This window comes from Myotis myotis, unplaced genomic scaffold (genome assembly GCF_014108235.1).
Source record: "Myotis myotis isolate mMyoMyo1 unplaced genomic scaffold, mMyoMyo1.p scaffold_m19_p_3, whole genome shotgun sequence".
NCBI lineage: Eukaryota > Metazoa > Chordata > Mammalia > Chiroptera > Vespertilionidae > Myotis > Myotis myotis.
The window spans coordinates 86,210,824-86,230,287 of NW_023416335.1; the positions used below are offsets into that span (position 1 = coordinate 86,210,824).

Consider the following 19,464-nt stretch of genomic DNA (forward strand, 5'->3'; position numbering starts at 1 on the left):
AAGGTAAACAAACCCCAGATACCTGCTTTCAGCCAGCTGTGGCCTCAGAGCTGGAGAGAGCAAGAGCCAGCTCTCAGCTCCAGTGACGGCAACAAAGTTTCAATTATAGAAGGTAAATAAATCCCAGAATAAAGAAAAAAAGGAGAGGCTGGGAGCTTCAGTTGTCCGCCAGCCTGAAAACAGCCCCTCACCCAGGCTGGCCAGGCACCCAAGCGGGACCCCCACCCTGATCTGGGACACCCTCCAGGGCAAACCAGCCGGCCCCCACCCATGCACCAGGCCTCTATCCTATATAGTAAAAAGGTAATATGCAAACTGACCCTAACAGCAGAAAGACTGGGAATGACTGGTCACTATGACACACACTGACCACCAGGGGGCAGACGCTCAATGCAGGAGCTGCCCTCTGGTGGCCAGTGCGCTCCCACATGGGGGAGCTCTGCTCAGCCACAAGCCAGGCTGATGCCTGCCAGTACAGCGGTGGTGGTGGGAGCCTCTCCTGCCTCTTCAGCAGCGTTAAGGATGTCTGACTACAGCTTAGGCCTGCTCCCTGCTGGCAAGTGGACATCCCCCGAAGGCTGTCAGGCTGCCAGAGGAATGTCTGATTGCCAGCTTAGGCCCAATCCCCCGGGGAGCAGGCCTAAGCCAGCAGGTGGTCATCCCCTGAGAGGTCCCAGACTTCGAGAGGGCACAGGCTGGACTGAGGGACCCTTTCCCCACCCCTCCCCACCCCCGAGTGCACAAATTTTGTGCACCGGGCCTCTAGTAGTTTATATAAAATAATAAAGATACTGTTTATATCCTCATATAAGTTATACAAAGAGTAAGTCTCCTTAAATTCACATAGTAAAAAGTGAGGGTTTTTTCTCCTAGAAGCATTTAAGTAAGGTATATTTGCATTGCAGATATTTAGATTCTTATTCATGATGTGCTTTGTGTATTATCTAAGGTTTTGTCTCAGTAATGAGATATTTAGCCACTGACTAGCTTAATGTTCAGAACAAACATTCATGGGAATTAGTATAATACTATTTCTCATTATCTTCAGTGTATTTATTGTGTATAATAATGACAATTACATTTTCAGTTTCCTTTGAAATTTAACAAAGAAAATATCCTTGTATGATCTACCATTTTATATTACTTAATAGAATTATTTAGAAGTATATTTACCTTAAACTACTCTTTATAAAGTGATTCAATCATATTTCCAATTGAAAACAAAGTTATATTTTTTTGACTAATCTTAAATTCAGGTGGCCTTAATAAATAAAATGTAATATTGAATAGTCTTAATTCTGCTTAAACATTTTAAAGAAATTCAAAAGCAATCCAGTTTTTTATATGTTTGGGTAAAGAACATTTTTACCCAAAAGCTGTTTAGTCAATGTTGAAACTTAAGACCTTTATCCTTTTCTTAATTTAAAGGTCCCTTTGAGTAATGGAACTGATGTCACTGAATATCGATTGGAGTGGGGAGGAGTTGAAGGAAGTATGCAGATATGTTACTGTGGGCCCAGTCTCAGTTATGAATTAAAAGGACTTTCACCAGCAACTACCTATTATTGCAGAGTCCAGGTAAAGGCAGTAAGGGCCTCGTCACTTTCTGTCTTTACGGTTTTGTGAGCATTTTCATGGCCAAGTCTTCGTTAACTATGGGCTCTGTTCATTTGTAGGCTCTGAGTATTGTGGGGGCAGGTCCTTTCAGTGAAGTAGTAGCCTGTGTGACTCCATCATCAGTTCCTGCTATTGTGACTTGTCTTCAAGAAATAAGTGATGAAGATATAGAAAATCCCGATTATTCACCTTCTACATGCCTTGCAATAAACTGGGAAAAGCCTTGTGACCATGGTTCAGAAATCCTTGCCTACAGCATAGACTTTGGAGATAAACAGCCCTTGACAGTAGGAAAGGTTACAAGCTATATTCTAGACAATTTGCAACCAGATACAACATACAGGTATACTATAAAAACTATGTTAATTTTTGCCTAGACCAGAGAGACACTTTAAATAGAATAATCATAAACTAATTTTTCCTTTATATGGCACTTAGAATACGAATTCAAGCCTTGAATAGCCTTGGAGCTGGTCCTTTCAGCCACATGATAAAGTTAAAAACTAAGCCCCTCCCTCCTGATCCACCTCGTCTGGAATGTGTTGCCTTCAGCCACCAGAACCTTAAGCTGAAATGGGGAGAAGGAACCCCAAAGATACTGTCAACAGATTCTATTCAGTACCACCTTCAGATGGAGGATAAGAATGGAAGGTTGGTGTTTTAAATTACTTCTTTATGTAGTTTCTTGGGTCTTGAATATATTTTTATAAATAATAGAAGTAAATAAAATAAATTTTCAAAGAGAATTTGCATAAGAATTTTGAAGTGTGCTGTTTTTGAAGCATTAGAGGAAACACTGACGATTTTCTGTTTTTCACTTGTGAGTGGGATGTCGAGAAAAACTTTAGTGGTCTATTCTATGGCTCACTTCTCTAACCCAGTGATTTTCACCTTTTTCGTCTCATGGCACATATAAACTAATTCCTAAAATTCTGTGGCACATAAAAAAAAAAAAAATGTTATCACCGAAACCGGTTTGGCTCAGTGGATAGAGCGTCGGCCTGCGGACTGAAAGGTCCCAGGTTCGATTCCGGTCGGGGGCATGTACCTGGGTTGCGGGCATATCCCCAGTGGGAGATGTACAGGAGGCAGCTGATCGATGTTTCTCTCTCATCGATGTTTCTAACTCTCTATCTCTCTCCCTTCCTCTCTGTAAAAAATCAATAAAATATATTTTTAAAAAAATGTTATCTTTTTTGACAGTCTGACCAAAAAAATAGGCATAATTTTAATTCATTCACACTGGATGCCTATTGTGTTGGCTGTTGTTTTTTTATTTGACAACCTAAGGGAAAAGAGATGAGTGACCTGACTAAATAGTCAGGTATTGCACATTTTAAAAATTCTTACGGGATACTAGTTGAAAATCACTACTCTAACTCTTTTACTCCCTTCATGCTTGTAAAAGAAACTTAATCTTTGCTAGGGCTTGAATGCTTATTTCCAGCAAGAGGCAATTTTTACAGTAAATGATTGATTGGCTTAGAGTGTTAGCTCATGCACCAGATGGTCACAGTTTGATTCCAATCAAGGGCACATACCTGGGTTGCAGGTTTTAATTCCCAGCGCCAGTCAAGGCGTATGGGGAGGCAACCAATCTGTGTGTGTCTCACATTGATGTTTCTCTCTTTCTCTCTCTTTCCCTCCCTTCTTACTCTCTGTAAAAATCAGTAGAAGAAATATCCTTGAGTGAGGATTAACAACATATATAGAGAGAGAGAAATGAGCATTCATTATTCATTCTCCAACTTCCAAAAAGCTAACCAGCAGTCAGTCAAAAATATTGAGGAACATTCAACTTATAGGTAACATATGTTATTAAACTTCCCATCAAACAGTTTGAGAGGATAATTCATGGGAAATTATATATTCTCTTATACTGCTATATAAATCGCTAGAAAACATCACCAAATCAACTAAAATTATGCCTGGGAATTGAGAGTTACCTTTTTTTATGTGATAAATTGTATGCCTATGATTCTAATTAGAAATAATTTATAATGAAAAGTGTGGTGTTCTGAGTACCTTTAAAAATGTGTACATCAAAACAATCAGAATCCTGAAAAGAAACAGTTATCATGGTTGGATAGGAAATTTAGCAATAATTTTTCAGAAAACTATGCCAAATACAAAAACTTACCTGTTCTGTAATTGTCATCATCTGATGAAAAAGCACATTATTTATCTGGAGTGACAAACCAATCCTGGCATTAAATTCTAGGAGTAAGTTGTTATTCCTAAATTATGTCCCAATCAGTACTTTATAAACGTAATGTAGTCAAGGATTATTTTTCATGAATCCTTTCCATTTTAGGTTTGTATCCTTATACAGAGGTCCATGTCATACATACAAAGTACAAAGACTTAATGAGTCGACATCCTATAAATTCTGTATTCAAGCTTGTAATGAAGCAGGGGAAGGTCCTCTCTCCCAAGAATATATTTTCACTACTACAAAATCTGTTCCAGCTGCCTTGAAAGGTAAGTTATATATCTTCAAGTTATTTTCTTTAATAACAAATGATTTTGAAATGCATTTTCATCAAGTGCTTTATGTACTGTTATTAAAATTTATCATCCAGTATATGTCCAACGTTTAAATTAATCTAATATAAAAATACTAAATTGAGCCCTGGCCAGTGTGGCTCAGTTGACAGCATCATCCCATGCACCGAAAGGTCACTTGTTCAATTCCTGGTCAGGGCATGTGCTCAGGTTGCAGGTTAGGTCCCCAGTTGGGTTGCATGCACGAGGCAACCGATTGATGTTTCTTTCTCATATCAATGGTTTTCTCTGTGTGTGTGTGTCTCTCTCTTTCTGTCTCTCCCTCTCCCTCTCCTTACCTCTCTTTTTAAAAATCAATGAAAACATTTTTTTTTTTTTCAAAAATACTAAATTGAAAAGATAGGCTGGTTTTCTAATAAGGCCATTACCTGTTTCTGCTCTTGCTACTTAAAGGGGGAAAAATCACAAATTCTGGTTGCTTTGAGTCATTGTTATTTCATTCATTTCTATTTTAGGGAGAGACCCAGGTTGTTTGTTAAGCAAAACATAAATTCTTAGTTGGTTTGAATCTTTAAATCAAATTTACACAAACACACACACATTTGTCCATACATGTATCTTTAAAATCAATTCAGAGGGGTCCTTATTTTAAAGCGACTGCAGCAAGATTATACTTTGTGCATTTAGCCAAATTTCCTCACACTCTGAGGACGAATCACAAAGACTTCTAATACAGTATCCTCAATCATGAACTTGATATACCATTTGTTAGGCAAATCCATAATTAACAGGACTGTTCTTGAATAGTGTTTCTAATAATGTTGACAGAGCTCCACTGAGTCATTTTTCTGTTCTCTTGTCCAGTTTAGTGTCTGTTAGCCTTAATAAGATTGCTGATTTTGACCCCTTTGTACCCCACTATTGAGTAAAACAGTCATATGTGGTTGAAGAACTAGGGGTAGTTTTCAGCTCATCCTCTTAGATTAAATTATAAATTTCATGTTCTAGTTGTGCTCTTAGAAGTACCATAGTTGTTGTTTTTTTAACTGCCATATACCCCTCTATTGGCTTTTTAACGCAATAAGATAGTGCTTACCTTGACAGATCTTTTAGTCAGTCTAGCCATTGTAGCATCTGTAGATTGTATGACCTGAAGATAGTAAGAGTGAACTATTGACCATTTCTCTGCAAATTTCAAAAATCCACTGATGTTTATTTCAAGTTAATAATTAAGTTTTACAGTTTTATTGATTTTGATTAATGTGTCTGTGTAATGTTCCAAGTAAAAATTAAGTAGAGCAGATTTTTATTTATATTTTTTGCTCTCTACAGCCCCCAAAATAGAGAAAGTAAATGATCACATTTGTGAAATTACATGGGAGTGTTTGCAGCCAATGAAAGGTGATCCAATTATTTATAGTCTTCAAGTTATGGTGGGAAAGGATTCCGAATTCAAACAGGTATGTGCCAAAATATAATTCTGTGGATATATACTTTTACCTTTCTCATGTTTATGAATTTTCCATTGTAAGATTTGACTGTCTTTATGTTCCTAATTCAAAAACATTTGTTCAACTGATAGATGCAGAGAATAAATAGATTGTCACCAGATAATAGGTTGGAGGTAAAAAAGGTAAGATTAGGAAGTACAAATTGACAGCTATACAAATAGGCTCAGGATGAAAAGTACACCATAGGGAATATAGTCAATAATATTGTAATGACTATGAATGGTGTCAGGTCCTAGACTTATCGGGATGATCACAAGTTATATGAATGTCTAAATCAGTACACCTGAAACTAATATAAGATTGTATGTCATGTGTAATTGAAAAAAAATTTTTATTCAGGACTTACAGTGTTCCAAACATTAGTAACTAGTGTCTCAGGGTCCAAAATCTTTTGGATGTGAGCTATACTTAAACAGAATGTTCATTCGTTTGACAAGTATTTACTGAACTTTGTACCAGGGACCCAGGATACAACACTGAATAAAAAGTCCTTGCCTCCATGGAACTCACATTCTAGTAGAAAAAGAGATACTAAAAGCAACAAAACACATTACTATATCATATGTTGGATACTGGTAATTGCAGTGGAGAAAAAATACAACTGGGTAAAAGGTAGGGAGTACTGGGGGGGACAGGCAGCTAGTGTTATTTTATACAGGGAGTCAAATGACATTTGAATAGAGACCCAAAGGAAGTAAATATTGGGAGAAGAGTGTTCCAAGGAGAGGAAACAATAGGTACAAAGGCCCGAGGCAGGAGTTTGATTGTTAAATTTAATGAAAAACAAGGAGGCCAGTATGGCTAGGGCAGTGTGAGCAAGGGGGAGAATGGTAGATAAAGTCAGGGGGTAGGGAGTTTTATGAGTGGTGTGAATGTCATGTAGGGCATTATAGGCCATACTATGACTTTTACTCCATGTAAAATGAGAAGCCAATAGAGGATTTAGACCAGAGTTGTCACATGATTAGACACAAGGTCATTTTGGCTAGAGTGGGACAAGTACAGAAGCAGAGAGACCATTATGGAGGCTTTTACAATAATAGTAATAGTCATAATACACACAGTTATTGTGGAAACCTAGAGGAATTATCAACTTCCCAGCCAAAAAAATTCAAAGATAAAGAACTTGTTATGCAACTTAAAAGCCTAACTTAATTGCTATATTTATTTCATCTGATTTTCCATTTTTTGCTGTCAACCTTCTTGATTTTGAGGGCTTTTAAACTGTGTTGTTTTGATTTTAGCATCTCATCTTGGGGTTTTTTTCCCCACTAGAAAACCAATCATTCATTTTTATTTCAGTCTTCCGTTGTACCTATTAATAATAAAATATTTTCCAATAAAATTTTTTTTTTCTCTCAAATTTTGTTAAGTGTAGAAGTGGAATTTCTTAACTGAAATTACAAAAGACCCGAGAGAGTCATCTTAAATTTGGCATGTGATTGTTTTTCTTCAGTAAGCCATCTGCAAATTGACATGATAATTAGATTTAAATATAATTTACAGATAAGCAGGTTTCCTTCCAAGGAGGAAGCAAAATTAATATTAAAGAAAATGTAATTACATTACCTGTTTAAAGGAAATAGGAACCCCACATTTGAGTAGTAAATGAATTTTAATGAACATATCACTACATAAAGAGCAATGCTAATTCTAATTTAACTTAAAAGCTAAACCCTATCACGACTTTCACTTATTTTAGATTATAAGCAATGTAAAACTTAAAATACTAATTTCCTTAGAAACTTCATTTTATGTATGCTCATCTAAGTCTCTCGAAAGTCTTTTTTTAAGAATTCAATATCATTCATATAATTTGATACTTTAAAATTTATTTGATACTCAACACATGTATTTAATATTACATTTGAAGAATTATGGGGGGCTGTATTATTAACTTACTGTTCTGATTTCAAAAAACTTGTTTAGAATTAAATTTAAGAAGCAAGCAGAAATTTTATAAACATGCCATTTTATTTAGCCAAACAAATAAAAGATAATGAAGATAAAAATCTACCTTATAAAAAGGAATGCTTTATTCTAGATAGACTTCAGAATATTTTCCAAAAGGGGTGTCATTTAAGTGAGTCTTTTGGGGAACTGGTGAGCTTAGGAGGAACTATGAACTCTCGAGTGTGACTCAAAAATGGAGTATGTAGAAGAGGAGAGGGCCAGGTCTAGGTGGGTCTTTATTCTATAGCAGTAGGAACTGTTGATGTTTTTAAAAAGGGGGATATTATAAACTAAGGCCCAGTGCATGAAATTCGTGCACGGGGGTGGGGGGGTCCCTCAGCCCAGCCTGCACCCTCTCCAATCTGGAACCCCTAGGGGGATATCCGACTGCTGGGACTCCTAGGGGGATGTCCGACTGCCAGTCCAACCGGCAGTAGGACATCCCTCTCACAATCCGGGACTGCTGGCTACTAACCGCTCACCTGCCTGCCTGCTTGATTGCCCCTGACCGCTTCTGCCTGCCAGCCTGATCTCCCCCTAACCACTCCCCTGCCAGCCTGATCAACGCCTAACTGCTTCCCTGCTGGCCCGATTGCCCCTAACTGCCCTCCCCTGCAGGCCTGGTCCCCCCCCCCCAACTGCCCTCCCCTGCAGGCCTGGTCCCCCCCCCCCAACTGCCCTCCCCTGCAGGCCTGGTCCCCCCCCCCCCAACTGCCCTCCCCTGCAGGCCTGGTCCCCCCAACTGCCCTCCCCTGCAGGCCTGGTTGCCCCTAACTGCCCCTCTGCCAGTATGGTCTCCCCTAACTCCCTTCCCCTGTAGGTCTGGTCCCCCCCAACTGCACTCCCCTGCCAGCCTGATCACCCACAACTGCCCTCCCCTGCCAGCCTTCTTGTGGCGGCCATCTTTGACCACACGGGGGCGGCCATCTTGTGCGAGGGCATGATGGTCAATTTGCATATTGTGTCTTTATTATATATGATTGGTGGTTACGTTTCTAGACTAGCCTCTAAAACCCTGTTTAACCTATAAATGTTGCTAGGTTTGAGAATTTGGAAGCAAATTAATGGGGCAACAACAATTTATTTCTTTGCATTCTTCCCTTTATTTATCCCTCTTTGATCAGTCAGTGGCTCTCACCAATCCTTGCTGCCTTCTTGCAGCTCTGTGCCCTACATGCTGAATAGTACCTCACCTAGACTTACCCCCATTCTCTAAAATTATAATCTCCTTCTGACTCCTTCCTCCCTCTCTCACACATACATCTCTCATATATACAGAATAGCTGACCTTACTGGCATTAAATAAAGACTATTTTCTTGGGAAAATTCATGCCAAAAGTCAGATGTCTGCTGGCTTAAGGACTGGTTGATCCAGAAACTCGATGAAGTCATCAGGGTTTCTCTCACAGTGCTGCCCTTAGCCATAGGGAACTTACTCTTCCTTATTCACATTGGGCAGGGGACACTTAGAGTTACAAAGCCATCCTTGGACCAGTGACTATGCCAGGGTTCAAGCCAACCAGGGACCACATCTGGAGTTAAGAGGCAGGCCAGCTCCTCCTAGTACGTAGCCTGGGTAAGGGAGAGTTTGACACCCATCCAAAATCAGGATACTATTGGCAGTCAGAGAATGGGTACTGGAACAGAGGCCTATTGGATTCTGTACAATTTCTTCCTCTCTGAACTTAAATTCTCAAAAAAGTGTTCCTCAAATGCCCAGCAGACCTAATGAACGTGAATATCTGGGAATGGGATCCACAATATTCTTTTTGTTTGTTTTAAGTGGTGCTTGTGCACAATAAATTTAAGAACTGCTCCAAAAACTCCAAGTTTACCCTGGCTGGTGTGGCTCAGTTGGTTGGGTATTGTTTTGTGCACAGAAAGGTTGCTGGTTTGATTCCCGTCTGGGTACATGCCCAAGTTGTGGGCTTAGTCCCTGGTAGAGAGCTTGCAGGATGCAGCCCATTGATATTTCGATCTCTCACTTCAATGTCTCTCTTTCCCTCACCATTCCTCCCTCTCTCAATATCAATAAAAATATTTTTAAATAAATGAAATAAAAGCTCCAAGTTCACTTACAAATCCCTCAGCAATAATAAAGGGGAGTAATGGTAGAGACAAGAGCTGTGGTTATTTGTCTATCACTTTTTTGTGAGGGTTTTTACTGTTCTCTTCATGCATTGACACTACAAAATAATTATTTGCCATAGCATATACATAGGACCCCATGTGACCATATGTGCCAAATTATATGACAGCATATACCTTATGTGTCAATATGAATAATTATTTTTTAAAATTTAATCAAGTGCATCATCTACACCAATAAAAGAGAAACATCGTAATTGGCGTACGACCGCTACCCTTTTCATTGGCTAATCAGCGAGATATGCAAATTAACTGTCAGCCAAGATGGCGGCCGGCAGCCAGGCAGCTTGAAACTAACATGAGGCTTGCTTGCCTCAGTGACAGAGGATCGTTGGAGGAAACCAACGTTCCCCGCCTGCGGCTGCAGGCCTTTGAGCGGGCAGTTTAAGAAGCATTGTAACAAATACCGCCAGACTTCAGCCAGCAGATTCGCAACATTGTAAGCAAAGGCCAGAAACCTACTTTCAGGAGCGGAGGCCTAAGAGCTGGAGCCAAGCCTCAAGGTAAAGCTGGCCCAGAATTAAAAAAAAAAAAAAAAAGAAAAAAAGGAGCAGTTGGGAACTTCAGTCACCCACAGCCTGAAAACAGCCCTCAGGCCCTCACCCAGACTGGCCAGGCACCCCAGTGGGGACCCCCACCCTGATCCAGGACACCCTTCAGGGCAAACCAGCCGGCCCCACCCATGCACCAGGCCTCTACCCTATATAGTAAAAGGGTAATATGCCTCCTGGCACCGGGATCAGCGTGACAGGTGCCAGCGCCCAAACCCCCTGATCACCCTGCGGCTCTGTTTGTGACAGGGGGCGGGGCCCCAACCCCCTGAGCAGCCCTGCTCTGTGCCTGATAGGGGGGAGCTCCCCAACCGCCCCCCCCCCCCCCACGGGCCCTGCTCTGTGTGTGATGGGGTAGAGCCATAACCTCCCCATCGGCCCTGCCCTGACTGTGAGGGTGGTGGCGCCCCAACCCCCTGATCGGCCCTGCTCTGTGGGTGATAGAGGGCGGTGCCCCAACCCCCTGATGGGCCCTGCTCTGTGTGTGACGGGGGCAGCGCCCCAATCCCCTGATTGGCCCTGCTGTGTGCGTGACAGGGGTGGCGCCGCAACCTCCCCATCGGCCCTGCCTTGAGTGTGACAGGGGACAGTGCCCCAACCCCCCAATTGGCCCTACCCTGAGCGTGACTGAGGGTGGCATCACAACCTCCCAATCTGCCCTGCTCTGTGCATGATGGGGCGGCGCCCCAACTCCCCAATCGGCCCTGCTCTGAGCCCGACCAGGGGCTGCACCTAGGGATTGGGCCTGCCCTCTGCCACCCGGGAGCAGGCCTAAGCCAGCAGGTCCTTATCTCCCGAGGGGTCCCAGACTGCGAAAGGGCACAGGCCAGGCTGAGGGACCCCCTCTCCCCCCCGAGTGCACAAATTTTTGTGCACCGGGCCTTTAGTATATAATAAAGCGGTAATATGCAAATTAACCCTCACACCCTCACAACATGGCTGCCTACGACCAGGCCAGCAGGGGGGTTAGTGAGGGATGACCAGGCCAGCAAAGGGGGACAGTTGGGGGCGACCAGGCCTGCAGGGGGGGGCAATAAGAGGCGACCAGGCCAGCAGGGGGGGTGCAGTTGGGGGTGACAAGGCCAGCAGAGGGACAGTTGGGGGCGATTAGGCTAGCAGGGGAGGCAGTTGGGAGGGACCAGGCCAGCAGGGAGGAGGTAGTTGGAGGCAACCTGCTGGCAGGGAGGGCAGTTAGGGGCGATCAGACCAGCACACAGAGGCAGTGAGGGGCGATCAGGCCAGCGGAGGGGCGGGGGGGAGCAGTTAGGGGTGACCAGGCAGGCAGGCAGGTGAGCGATTAGGATTATGCGAGGGATGTCCAGGATTGTGAGAGGATGTCCAACTGCCAGTTTAGGGGATCGGGCCTAAACCAACAGTCAGACATCCCCTGAGGTGTCCCAGATTGGAGAGAGTGCAGGCTGGGCTGAGGGGACCTACCCTCCCCCATGCACGAATTTCGTGCACCGAGCCTCTAGTGTTAAATATTCAGGGAAGGTTTAAATAAGTTCACTCAGTCTAAAAGTAATGTATTGCTGAAATCATTGTCTTATAGTTACTGCTATAAATAATGTATACTGTGCATGTTCTTCAATGTAAAATCAGATATGGATATGTAATGTACACAGAAAGCAAAACTAATTAAACAGAATTTGTTCCTCTGTAATGACAGCTTCAAAAGTGGTTATCTTTGATAGTAAATATGTACACGTATCCTTAAAAGATATGACTATTTTGAAATTTTCGTATTAAAGTATTTGGTAAATCAATCTAGCCAACCAAAATAAGTTTTTAGAATGTGGGTATAAAAACCCGCAAAGAGATATAAACAGACAAGATACTGATTTCAATTTTTATTGGCTCTAGTTCTACAACTGTTATTTTCTCGATGCTATGATATATTCAGAAAGCTAAAATAAAGACAAATACCAATTTATGAGGGTCTAAATTTTCTTTAAAGGTTTTCCTATAAAATTATGTTGCAGTTGGCATACTATCTCAAAGTTCTTGGTCACCTAAACATGCACTAACTTCACAAGCTTTGGTTTAGCCTGTAATTCTCTTTTTTTGAATATATATATATATATATATATATATATATATTTTTTTTTTTTTTTTTTTTTTTTTATTGATTCCAGAGAGGAAGGAAGAGAGAGAGAGAGATAGAAACATCAATGATGAGAGAATCATTGATCGGCTGCCTCCTGTATGTCCCACACTGGGGATCTAGCCCACAACCTGGGCATGTGCCCCGATCGGGAATTGAACCATGACCTCCTGGTTTATGGGTCAATGCTCAACCACTGAGCCACACTGGCCAGGCTTGTCTGTATTCCTTAATTAAAATGAGAAGTGAAAATTATCCTTTACCTTCCATTGTCTTCCATTGTAAATCTGCACTAATTGATATTTGCCACACTCTCCTTATAAAAGGGTAGTTGATTGATAGCAAAGATGGGGCTATTTTGTTTTTGTTTCGTTTTAAGTTTATGTAATACAATCTTCGAGCAATAGCTGTGGGCCAAAAAAATTATTAAATAGAGTTCTTACTTGCCCTTTACTATTTATTAAGACCACAACAATTTTATCTTGTCAGTATGAAAAGGGTGGGAGAGCAAAAATGACGTTATTCATTTTAATCTTATTTTTCATTCTGAGACCCTACCCCAGCTCATCTTGAGCTTAATGCTTATTTTGAATAGCTTCACTTGGGTATAAAAATCCCTTTAAATTAGTTTTAAGCAAGTTCATCTGTTTTCTTCAGTCCTGTGTCTACAGTTGTCTATAAGATGTCTCCCTATATACATATCCTCCTAACATCTAAAACACAAAATTGAAAATCTCATCATCTATCTTCCCTCCCAATCTCTCCTCCCCAACTGCTTTCTTACTTCATCAGCGTCATAAACACTAACTTCACTTTGGTGCCTAAGCTTTAAACTCTTGGAAGAATAGGGGCTATTAACTCTTAAGTAATAGTCATTTCTAAAAATGATACATAAAAACTATGCTAAGGCCTCATTACCTTATGCTTAAGCCCTGTCCTGCCCACCTCCCTCAATCTCTCCCTTAGCCTTATGATCAGGATTCCTTAAAACACCTTTTAAATATCATACACCTAAAGTAGCACCTGTGGATTCAAACCTAAGTTTTCAACTAGTGTATTAACATATTCCTTCTCTTTGTCATATCTCTTACCTATCACCTTCATGCCACTTGTTGAGTTTTTTCTCCTAACCATATTACTATGTTTATTTGGAAATAAATGGAAAGCAAAGAAAATTTTAAAGACAAAAATAAATATTGTACCCATTAGATAAATACATACTGTTTTTTACTCTTACAAAATTGTCCTCATTGTATATGTGCTGTTTCACACTGCAGCCTAATGCAACCTTCTGAGTTACTTAAATTAATCCTTTACCATTGCCTAATTATGAACCTATTCTGCATTCCCACTCAGAACATTCATCTGCATCCTCAAAACTAATGCTAATCACCATTTTCTTTAAGACTCATCTTAAGGCTTACCTCTTTAAATAAAGGTTATATATATACACACTCAGCATCCAATGATAATACATTTTGAAGTACAAATAGTCAATGGTTCATTAATATCATTGCCTTTTATTAAGTAACTATTATATTCTGTATTCTAGAGACACAAAAATGAGACAGTTCTTACCTCATTCCCCTTGGAGCAAACTAGTATGTAAAAAATTTAAATTTACAACACATATAATGGAGGCAGCTAAGATAGCTTGAAAGAATGGTAGCCCAGATTTTGGTTAATCTGACTTACAGCCCACCAGCTAGCTGGGAGTACTCAATTGGAAGGTCACTGTGAGCCTTGGTTTTCCCACATACAAAATCATGGAAGGGCCTCATTAAAGGAAATGATAGCTTCATATATTGAGCACTCACTATATGCTGGGCACTGTGCTAAGTGCTTTAACAAGTAGTAACTTACTTCAATATCATAATTACCATGCAAGATAACTACTATTATGCTTGTTACACATCTAAGATCACATGGACTGTAAAGTGATCGAGCGCAGCTTGGATCCAGGGGTGACCAATTCTAATACATATTCTCTTAATCCCTAGCACACACTGTTGAAAATCCATGGAATTTCTTTATTATTATTTCCCTTCTAAGGCAGAGGACTTCGGGTTTTAAGATCCAATTCTGTGATTCTTCTCTTTAAAGTCTATTAAATGATTTGCCATAGACACCTATAGAAAGCTCCTTATTCATTAATTGTTTCATTTTGAAATTGTGCAAAACCAGTTATACAAAGATGAGATTAGATACTTCCTCCTCTCATGGAATGATTTCACAAAAGTGTGACTTCTTACATTTGAGGAAACCAGGGAACATTTGAGGAAACATGTCCGTGGGCTGATTTTGCCTGTTCTCCAGCTACTTTAGGGGTGCATCTTTACTTCTTAACTGGTCTACAAGTTCTGTGAGGGTAGAGCTTACATTGTAACTTTTCAGATTTATCCATACGTATTTTTTTAAATATCATTTGAAAGCTAATAGCAGCTTCCATGTTTAAAAATAATTCTGAAACTAGCCAACTTTAACACAGATTTTTCTTCCCAGCCTTCACACGTAATTCTTTTTCTAATACCTTACACACAGATTTACAAGGGTCCCGACACGTCACTCCGGTATTCAAGCCTTCAGCTGAACTGTGAGTATCGTTTCCGCGTGTGTGCCATTCGCCAGTGCCAAGACCCTGTGGGGCATCAGGACCTAGTAGGTCCCTACAGCACAGCAGTGTTCTTCATCTCTCAGAGGACTGAACCAGCAGCCAGCACCAACAGAGACACTGTGGAAAGCGCCAGGACCCGGCGAGCACTTAGTGACGAGCAGTGTGCAGCCGTTATCCTTGTGCTGTTTGCTTTCTTTTCCATTTTAATTGCCTTTATCATTCAATACTTTGTAATCAAGTGAAAATACAGCTTTATTTTTAATACTGTATTACATTTTATTTTGTCATGTACTAAAATTATTTCTGTATTGCTTTTCCAAAACAGTGGCATTTAGCACTGGCATTGAGACTATAGTACATCATTTTTGCCATTTTCAGTGCTTATATTGTTAGGTAGAGGCTTGCACCTCATTAGAATGCAAGCCACAGAAATAGCCATTTTTGGGTTTTTTGTTTGGTTTGGGTATTTTTTTTCCCCTTGTCTTTTTTTCTTCTGTCCTTCCTTTCTTTTTCTTTTCTTTCTTGTCTTTTTCACATGCCTTCTTGTCAAACAAATCTTCTAAGAGGCAAGAATACATAATGGATATTTTGACCAGTCAGCATGAGTGTAACATTGACAACCTGATCTGTTTGTTTTAAAGATTGTTACCTAGTGAATGATTCAGAATGATTAAAATTTACACTAAAACAAGCTATATAAAAATGTTAAAGTCTGATGCTGTGAAAGCAATCTAGTGCTATATTTCTACCTCCTCATTTGTCTTAATTATTTGGTAAGTGGGATTATGATGAATAACTAGAGGAGCTTAGCAAACAAAAACTGGGTGAAAGAATACGCATGAAAAAAAGAACCACTTGTTTGATGAATGTGGAGTTCTTTATTACACTATATTTTCCTGAATTCACAGATAAATCACTTAAAGAAAGCACAGACAGTTTACTTGGCCTAAATTAATTTAATGTTTACTCAAAAGGCACCTCTTCAGGTGTTGAGAATATGGAAAAGAACAGAGGGCTTTTAGATAGTTACCTTTTTTTAAGTAATTATAGTCAACTCTGAATTTCAAACCTATTTAATTTGGTTTTGTGAACCTTTGAACTATTTGTATGTGTATAAGGACATACATGTACATATGTGGCATATAAATAAACTATACATACCAAGTGTGGAAATATTCACACACACACTCTCTCATCTAACTGATATAGGCTCATTTTTAAGAACTCCTCTTAAGTTTTGCTGCTTCTTCCATAACTACTGCCATCACCATCAGAATTCATAATCAAATTTAACCTTTCTGTTTGGAACACCAAATTTAAAGACAAAATTAATTTGCACCAGTAAACTTCAAGCTGCTTTCTTTCTTAAAAAACTAATGTTTAATGTAATGTCTGTTTGGATACTTCCAAATTGTTGATTGCATGTGTTTAATGTTGCATTAGAGCACTTTGCAATTGCATAATTCATTAATGTTTTGTGAGCTTGCATTTGTGAGTTATAGGATGATCAGATTGTATTTTGACAAGAATCACATTGTACATCTTGCATAGATGTCAATGACTGCCAGTAATAATACAGTTTGTAATGAAACTTTCTAAAATTCTTGTTTTATCACATCTCTTATCTGTAAAACACTTGTAACTAGTCTTTTTAATTTATTATTTGAATTTTAGGATAGTGAATCACTAATTTTTAGTTGCTGAAGTTAGCATTTTAGTGATACTAAGCACTTGTGTCAGTCTTTGATAAAGGACGTATGTTTTGTACTTTTGAAGATCTTTGAAGAATATCTCTTGTATTAGAATGGGTATGTGTTGTAATTGTTTTATGTCAAATGATCCATGCCGTAGAAAAAAAACATTAACCTTTGTTCAAAAAAGAAATGGATAAACTTGGCCTTTCCAAGTGGTAAGAATGATCTGTCAATATAATATATTGTATGTTTACATTTTATTTAAATTTAATCTCTTATGTATAGGCTGAAAACTCCCAAAAAACAAGTGATTGTGATTGTTTTCTAGAAACTTCTTAAAAGTGCCACATTTGGCAGTACAAATGAGTTTGAGTGTAATAGCCCAGAGATTTCTATAATAGTTGAATGTCTAAAATGGTAAAATGTACCACTGTGACAGTTACAGTGGCTTATGTTTTTCATAGTAATGGAAATGAACTCCTATTTTTGATAGTAAATGTCATTTAATAGTGTATTTGCCATTTGAACCTCACTGCAAAATTAGTGCAGAAGAGAAAACAATTTTTAATGTAATCTTGATTTTACCTCATATACTGTACATTCCAAAAACTCTAAACTTTTTAAAGATTATAGATACACTACCAAACATATCACTTTAAAATTGTATAAGGTTGAACTTCATACAAGTGAAAAAATATTATCATAAAAATACATAAACTATGTAGCAAAAATATCTTTAAAATCCATGCAAAATAAAAGTGGTATCATTCTTTTTTGAGATACATTTATTGTATTCATGTACATTCATTATTTACCGCCTCTTTTTTTATTGTTGTTAATCCTCACCTGATGATATTTTTTCATTGATTTTTAGAGAAAGTAGAAGTGGGGAGGGATGGCGGGTGGAGAAGAGAAAGAGGAAGAAACATCTATGTGAAAAAGGCACATCGATTGATTGCCTCCTCAGCGTACCTGGACCAGGGCTGGGGATCAAACCTGAAACCCATGTACTTGCTCTTGACCAGGAATCGAACCCACGACTTCAGTGCTTGGGCCAACATTCTAACCATTGAGTAATGCCAGCCAGGGCTGCTGCCCCTTTTAGAAAATGTTAAGACTCCACTCTTGCAATGGGCTCACAACAGTTTTCCTAGCAGTATTCAAATCTTCAACAGATTTAAGGACCTATATTCAAGGAGGTAAATACCAGTAGATTAAAGAATAAAATTAGAAGTTTTATCTTAGTGACTTAATTCTGTGCAGTTCATTAGGTACCTTGCTTCTAAGTAGCTCTCTAATTGTGACAAATGCAGGGATCACAATAAAATTTAAAATGTTAAGCTGGTGGAGAGATACTTTGTGGAGGATCAATCCACAGAAACAACCAAGTACGAGTCCAGCATTGAAAAGAATGTGATCCTGATTTACAGTGTTGCACATCATCCTTTTGCCCCTAGATTAGAGCCAGGAAATACACCCAGGTTTGAGCATTCCCAGGGTTGGTTTCCAACATTAATACTTTCTCATTATCGTAAATTCTCTGCAGGAGGATCCCATGGTTATGGTGGCTCAGTCAGGCAAACAGACTGCAAAGGAATGGTTCCCCAACACCTAACATCTGTCATCCTGTAACCTAACCACCTACCATCAACATAGATGATGATGATAATGCATTATTTTAAGAAAGCTTTTTAAATACTCTTCATTTTCTCCCTGATACTCTTAAAGGGGATAAAAGACTCCAAAAAAACAAAAGTTGACAAGAACAAATATTTTAATAGTCATTAAATTCTCACTTCAGAGTGTTGCCTTCAAATGTTTATATGTTACAAAGGGCTATTTTTCATCTTGTATAATAAATAGGATGATATTTGCTATGGGAAATTTGCCAAAAGAGTTTTGAAAATAGATTTTGAACCCATTCAAATCATAATGGCTAGCATCTATCCATCACTCAGTGTGTGCTAGGCATTGTGTTCAGTGTCTGACCATCCTATATAATAAAGAGCTAATATGCAAATGGTCGTCATGCCCTCATGCCGTAACAGCTCAGACACTCAACACTGGGGAAAGAGGAATGGGGACCAGCCAGGCTGTGGCCCAGGAGAGGGACAAGCCACCCACCCTGCGGTCCCAGGCATAAGCGGCTGCACCAATGCCTGTGCCTGCACCTGCAGCCCGGGAGAGGGACAAGCCGCATGCCCCCCGGTCCAGGCGCCAGTAACTAGGGCTGCAGCCAGGGAGAGGGACAAGCCGTCCGCCCCACAGTCCCGGGCGCCAGCAGCTGAAGCCCAGGCGAAGCCACCCGCCCACTGTCCCCTGCAGCTGTGGCCAGCCCGGACAAAGCCGGTCTGGGTCCTGGGTGCCTGCAACCGGCCAGAGGGAATCCTAGGTCCCAGGTGCAGGGCGAGGCAGAGGCGGTTAGGGGCGATCAGGCCAGTAGAGAAGCAGTTAGGGGCAATCAGGCAGGCAGGCAGAGATAGTTAGGGGCAATCATGCAGGCAGAGGTGGTTAGGGGCAATCAGGCAGGCAGACAGGCGAGTGGTTAGGAGCCAGTGTTCCGGGATTGTTGAGAGGCAGTCAGACATCCCTCAAGGGGTCCCACATTGGAGAGGGTGCAGGCTGGGCTGAAGGACTCCCCACCCTCCACCCCCACCCCTGTGCACAAATTTCGTGCACCAGGCCTCTAGTATTTACATAATCTTCTTAATTGCACTATTAAGAATAAACACACAGAGAGAAGTCAAGCACTCTGCCAAAGTCATAT

The 19,464-nt window shown here is 40.1% G+C and overlaps 1 protein-coding gene across 8 annotated transcripts in view; it reads left to right on the plus strand.

Annotated features, from left to right (window-relative positions):
* The window catches only part of FNDC3A (fibronectin type III domain containing 3A), a 239,055-nt gene extending 221,574 nt beyond the window's left edge, over positions 1–17,481 (plus strand). For 7 of the 8 annotated variants that reach the window (XM_036297627.1, XM_036297625.1, XM_036297626.1 and 4 more), the window contains 6 exons: positions 1,429–1,578; positions 1,677–1,960; positions 2,056–2,268; positions 3,932–4,098; positions 5,455–5,582; positions 14,931–17,481. In XM_036297627.1, the coding sequence (XP_036153520.1) occupies positions 1,429–1,578; positions 1,677–1,960; positions 2,056–2,268; positions 3,932–4,098; positions 5,455–5,582; positions 14,931–15,245 (1,257 nt within the window). In that variant the 3' untranslated portion in view covers positions 15,246–17,481. The remainder of the gene's footprint in view (positions 1–1,428; positions 1,579–1,676; positions 1,961–2,055; positions 2,269–3,931; positions 4,099–5,454; positions 5,583–14,930) is intronic. The other variant, XR_004965819.1, reaches the window with a different exon arrangement.
* Positions 17,482–19,464: the final 1,983 nt, after the last annotated feature.